This window comes from Castanea sativa, chromosome 5, assembly GCF_040712315.1.
Source record: "Castanea sativa cultivar Marrone di Chiusa Pesio chromosome 5, ASM4071231v1".
NCBI lineage: Eukaryota > Viridiplantae > Streptophyta > Magnoliopsida > Fagales > Fagaceae > Castanea > Castanea sativa.
The window spans coordinates 53470266-53476665 of NC_134017.1; the positions used below are offsets into that span (position 1 = coordinate 53470266).

Below are 6400 nucleotides of genomic sequence, written 5' to 3' on the forward strand. Positions count from 1 at the left end.
TTTAATCCCAAGCTCCCAACAAATGATTGAACTTCAACAATATATACATAGTCAAATACACATTTTGTTATCAACCAATACAATTGCAAGCAGTAACTTACTCCAAAAGGCCTACACAAAAATAATACAGGCATTGATAGTTTTAATGAAAATGACAAATCACAAGCGATCCACAAATTTACAAACTTCTGTCCAACTACCTCCTAGCCCTATAAAAACATCATTTTTCCAATAACAATCATACAGCCTTACTCATCAAACTCTGAATCTGAATCCTCAGTTTCTTGATCCTCACCACTTTCCTGCAATAAAAAATATAATGTTTTCATACATATATTTCTAGTGGGTGACCACTGTTATTTAAGACAAACCAGGTTACAAATAATAAAGAACTTGTGGAGCAATTTTACCTTTCGCTTGATATAATCTATCATGGCTCTATCAAACTCTGCTCGTTTTTCGGTAGCTATATCATAATATTGAACCTTTTCCTATTGCAGACAACATACCAACAAAGAAAGAAGCATTACAATGCTAGTAACTCTACCCATATCCTTCAAAAAACAAAAACAAACAAACAACAATAAAAAATCTACCCATCAAACCTCAAATTTTCTGCTTGACACTTTGGAAGAGTGTATTAGTAAAATCAATCATGTATAACCTTTTTGATGCTTCATAACAACAGATGAGTGAACAAATAACACAACTGAGAAAGTTGAAAATGCTAAAATAGTGACTAAGAAAGAACCATTACTATTTTCCTGTGTAATGAATTCTAACACTGTTTGTTTTGAAGTAAAATATTTTCAAACATAAAATATTTAACTGTAAATATTTGGTACAAAAAACAAATGGTATAGCACACATAAGCCTGAAATAGACCTTGGCACAAAAAAATTGCATGGCACTAACCTCGAAACAAATGCAAATAGAAGATTTCCTAACAAATTATGTGCAATATATTTCCAATTGCAGTAGTGGCTCAACAGGCCAGAGGGAGAGTCCTTGAAGCTCTGCTTATTTTAAAATAAGAGGTCCTTGCACTCAAGTCAGACCCCAACAATCTCAATAAGATTTTTTTTTTTTATAAGTAACGAAATTTTATTGATCAAAAAGGAAATCTCAACAAGATTTTAAAAATTAGTAAAAGATCAAGCAATGACAGCCCCAAAACCAAGGGCCAAGTTGGCGTAAGGGAAGAGTATCAGAAAATTAATTCATTTTGAGAACCCCAAAAAATAAATAACATCACAAAAATTGTACACCACCTGCTCTTCATTGGGTTTTTATTTTTTATGCAACATTTTTTTGCATTAATGGAAAAGATTTACAACTCAGGAATACAGTCTTATGTGCACATGTTATATACCCAACTACTCCAGTAATTAAAATCAACAATACAAAGAATCCAAGAAATTAAATACACTAGAGGGCTTTACTAGCATCTACTAAGTACTAACGTACATGAAAAAAACAAACTAACAAACTCTAAATAATAATCACCAAGAAAAATTATATGCATCAGATCAACTGGATAGTGAGGTAATAAGTGATCCACAGTTTCTCCACTACATTTATGCATACAACACCAGTCCACCATCACTTTCTTCCATTTAATAGGACTATCCACTTTTAAAGCTTTCCACAAGACCACAGTCCAAAGAAACAAATTGGACTTTTGTTTTCAACACAAAATGTGTGCACTTACTAGTAAAATATAATTTGAAAGCAGGGTTAGGTAAAAAGTTTCAAAAACTCATATCAAGTTGAAAACCAAAAAAAGTACAAAAAGAAACACTCAAAAATAGGGTTCCAATTGGGGGTAAATACTCAGTTTTTTGTTCACCCAGTGTACATCCACTGTAGACACATAGAGAAGGGGTGGGCTTCCAGTGAAGACCACCCTGTAATAGGTGGGGACAATAGTCCCTTTCTCCTCCTAGAGTCTCTTTCTTTGTGTGGGAGGCAGCCCTATGTAAAATTCTGACAATAGATAATCTGCAAAGGAGGGGTATTGTTATAGCAGATTGGTATTGTTTGTGTAAATCAGGTGGTGAAAGTGTTAGTCACTTATTGCCACATTGCCCAATCGCCTCTGATCTGTGGGCTTTTCTCTTCTGCCTAAATGAGATTTCTTGGGACAGTTGGGGGGGGGGGGGGAGCCCTGGCATGTTTGATGTTATGCATTTGGGGTGAAAGGAATCGCCGCATTTTCAAGGATAAAGCCTAAAGAGTCCACTGTGCCAAATCTCAAGTTTTTTGTTTTTTGAAGACTCCATGAATGGGGATTGAAGTCTTTCACTCTCTCCATGTATTCTTTGATGGAATTTCTAGACACTATACATTTGTGCTGCTACTATTACTGTATTATAGCTGGTTTCATCACTTTCATGTATTCCTTTTCTATTCTTGCTTTGCTTTGATGTTTTTCTTTGATTTGTATACATCCTGTATATACTTTTTATTTTTAATAAATTTCAATTATCTATCCAAAAAAAAACAGGTGACAAGAGACCCTAACCACCACTGCCTTTCCAAATGGCACCACCTTTACTGACAATGCCACCATCCTCACCACAAACAATAAGCATCAAGAAAACCCTCTACATTTGTCACCCATTCCATAATTAAAGGACAATCTTAATGCATACAAAGTTATAAGATTGTTGTTCACTTGGTTTATTTTTTGCTTACACCCTGTATCCAAGTAAGCATTCTCCCCATTTGTACAAACGTCTCAAACAAATATTAAACAATCAACTCTACACTAGAATATACACCCCAAAAAAAAATCTAATTCTAATCAATATAACTGCTCCTAAGATCATTTTCAAATTCAATTCTAGTTTGAACATCCAAGGGAAAATTAAGGCATGACTGATTACAAAAATGCACACTGTGACAATGATTCCAGAGCATACAGTATTTTTCCCCTACACATTTGATATCCAGGGCCAACTGAACTACTCTCATCCCCCCCCCCCCCAATCCCCAAAAAATAAAATAAAATAAAACAACTGATGTCAAAATTTATATCTTATTCCAACTTAAACTTAGTCCCAGTGCTATAAAATTTTAAATATATCTATATATATATAAATAAAATAATGCTTAAAAATAAATATAGCATAAACCTCATATGTCATTGTTTTCCACTTCTCTCCACATGCCTTGCCAATCTGAAAGATGAAAAGAATATTTCATGTACAAGAAAAGAAGAGAGACAACAAACAGGAGAGAGAGGGTGCTAAATCAATAAGTTAATGCAAATTTGAAAAAGATGTTCCACACTTACATCACGCATTGACTTGACATCTGGATTCTGCTCTTGGAATTCCTTACGAAAATCCTCCCTTGAAAAAAAAAAAAATCAGTTAAAGATATTAAAAATGTTAAAAACAGGTTCTCATAATCATATATGAAACAGCTGGACATCAAGCTTACTAATATAATGCTTTTAGGCAAGTCTAGTCATTTTCTAGCATCAACACACCATAATGACAAGAGGAACATACAGTAAAACAACACAAACCTAAAAACACTGTAGACTTATCTCGATGGATTTTGGTATCCTTCTGCAAGAAAATTTTAATTTCAATCCCAAAGCAAAGGAGAAATTGATTGAGAAAGTTTATGCAAAAGATAAAAGCCATGAAAGTCAATATACATTAATGGTAGATTCTAGAAATGAATTGCAACTGAATAAGCCATTTGAACGCTCCAGTGCAGCTATTATGCAGAAGTTAACGAGGTAAAATCATCAATTATTTATGCAAAAGTTAAGCTTGGTAAAATCATCTCTTCACCCATTGGGTGCATGGGCACAGGAATAGGAAGTTCTGTGTTGGCTTGGGTTATTTTCACTTCTGCCAGAGACATTTTGTGCACAAATATAAAGAATTTGGACTTTGAAGAGCATTGTCATTGAAGGGCACTCTTTCTGCATTCTACTTTGTTCAACTTGCTTATAAAAATATGAAAGGATTTTAGGTGGAAGAAAGAATGTCATTGAAGTATCTTTTTCACACTCAAGCATTATACAATTGCAACATAAGACAAAATTTGGATTCTTTAGATTTTGGTTTTATCTTATGTCCAAAGTAATGCTTTTTGCGCCTTCTTTGGGCTCAATTTGTAAAACCTACCCATCTTGTATGTAGCCACAGTTTATGGTGAACACCTACCTTTCAAAGCATACTTTTTGGGTCGAACACATGTTGGCATGAAAAATATGTGTGCGCATTGTGGAACATTGTTATTTAACTCTCGGTTCTATCTATACTACAAATAAAATAAAATGACAAAAAAGAATACATGTGTCCAACTCTAACTAATCTGTTGGAGATTCATAGCCGATTCCAAAAAGTTTTGGGAATAAGGCTTGGTTGTTGTTGTTCTATCTATAGATTTTCCACCCCCTTTTTTCTTTAAGTCCCGCGGCAATGTGATTTGTAATTTTTTTTTTTTTTTCCAAAACATCTTATGGCGGCAAAATGAGCAACAAAATTCATAACCTTTAATATAATTTCTAAAATGATTTCTGATCATAAAAAATTCATAAATATGCAACCTTTCAATTTCATGCATTATACTTCCTCATAAGCATGTATTTCTAGGGGAGAAGGACGGAGAAAGATTCATTCAATTATAGGATTGGGATGTAGAAAACCAAATGAAAAGAATAATACCATCCCACTTTGTTAATGAATTGAGGTCACCTTTAATGAAGATAAAATCTCTCCACTTTTATCTATAGAATTAAAAGATGCATATTCAACTTTCAGAATCAAATCTTTAAGCAGCATTTTTTAAAGGCAATCAACCTCAGAAGTTGTCTAAAATCTTGTAATGAGTGTATCACCTTCTTCTCCTTCCCTATATTTAATTGGTAATTACACACACACACACACCAAGTGGGTCTTGAACCCATGAGCTCACTCCCACCCCATTTATATGGGGAGACTAAGTCAAATTCAAGCTTGAGAGCTCATTGGTGTCACACCTTCATGTTTAGCAAACGCAAGCACATTGTTGAACTATTCTAGGACCAAAATGTCCCTTACAGGCACATGACATCCTAGTCTTGAAATAACCGAATAACAATAGAATTCACAGTTAAAAAACCATACACTCATATTGGATACTCCCATCTACACTTCGAGACTTGATACCTAATAGAATTCACAGTCATCACCTAAAGCCGAGAACTGTTGGCCAAGCGCATTAGTGACCTGCTACCTAATTGTGTATGTTGATATATGCATTAACAACAACAATAACAATAAAGCCTCAGCCCCACAATACTGGGTTCAACTATGGATCCTCAAAAATTACTAAAATTACTGATTGGGGTAATAAAATTACTAAATTTTTTGCTTACAGACAAACTACCACAACGCTCCTTTTTCCGGATTTGGGATTGAGTGGGACCAAAATATATGACACTAAGCATTGACATTGGCAGAGTTCGATACATGCATTTTTTAAGCACTAAATAATTTACAAATCATTCATTAAAAAGAGAAAAGGAACAGAAGAGGGAACATACAAGAAGTAAAAGAAAGCAGTAGGTGGTTTCTTTGGCTTCTTGGCATCAAATTTCTCAATTTTCTTCTTCTGCTTTGTTTTGGGCGTCTTTGCTACTGACTTGGGTCGCTTATCCTCCTCGCTAACTTGGGTCAGCCTTGCCGGCCTCCTCATCCCCTCACTTGATTTTACCCTCAATACCATTTTGCTACAAATATTTCAAGGAATCCTCTCTTTAAAATAAATAAATAAAACCAATATCTTACAAAACTAAAATAAATAATGACTATAAACAAAATGATTAAAGAACCCCAAAGGGTAACACAATCTCCACCTTGTACCCCAAAAAAACTCACTTAACAACTACACCAAACAAAGCAATCCTAGTAAAAGAGACGAAACCATAGAAATAGAAGATGCCCAAGAAAAGATATTTAACTACAAGTCTTCATTTTTACCCAATATAATAAGAAAAGAAGGAAAACCCACCACTCAACTATGTCAAATGCAACTACTTGGCACAGTTGGAAATGCATTTTCCTTTTTTTTTCTTTTTTTTTTTTTGGTTTTTCTTCTTCTGGGTTTTCTCAAGAACCCAAAACGCAAACAGAAAAGAAAGTGAAAACAACAGCAGCTAAATAATGAGTGAAAAAGGGCTTACTGGTTGGAAGAACTTTGAGGAGGCTTTGCAGTTGCAGAAGCAGGAGGCCGAGATGAGGCTGATTTTTGTTTGGGCGAGTTCTTAGCTTTCTTCTTCGCCATTTTTTCTCTGCCTCGAACTCTCAAGGGACCTTTGATTTTGGTGTCAGCCGCAGCACTTCACTCCTGGTTTGGTTATCACTCAGAGGTTGAAAAAATAAAAGAAAAACGT

At 34.6% G+C, this 6400-nt stretch overlaps 1 protein-coding gene across 1 annotated transcript; it reads right to left on the reverse strand.

The window, feature by feature from the left end:
- Window positions 1-6400, reverse strand: LOC142633350 (high mobility group B protein 14). Its single transcript, XM_075807568.1, has 6 exons — window positions 6191-6400; window positions 5552-5737; window positions 3299-3356; window positions 3138-3182; window positions 411-491; window positions 1-302 (listed from the first exon to the last, which is right to left on the reverse strand). The coding sequence occupies exons 1-6, from the start codon at window positions 6289-6291 to the stop codon at window positions 249-251; spliced, it is 525 nt and encodes a 174-aa protein (XP_075663683.1). The 5' UTR covers window positions 6292-6400; the 3' UTR covers window positions 1-248.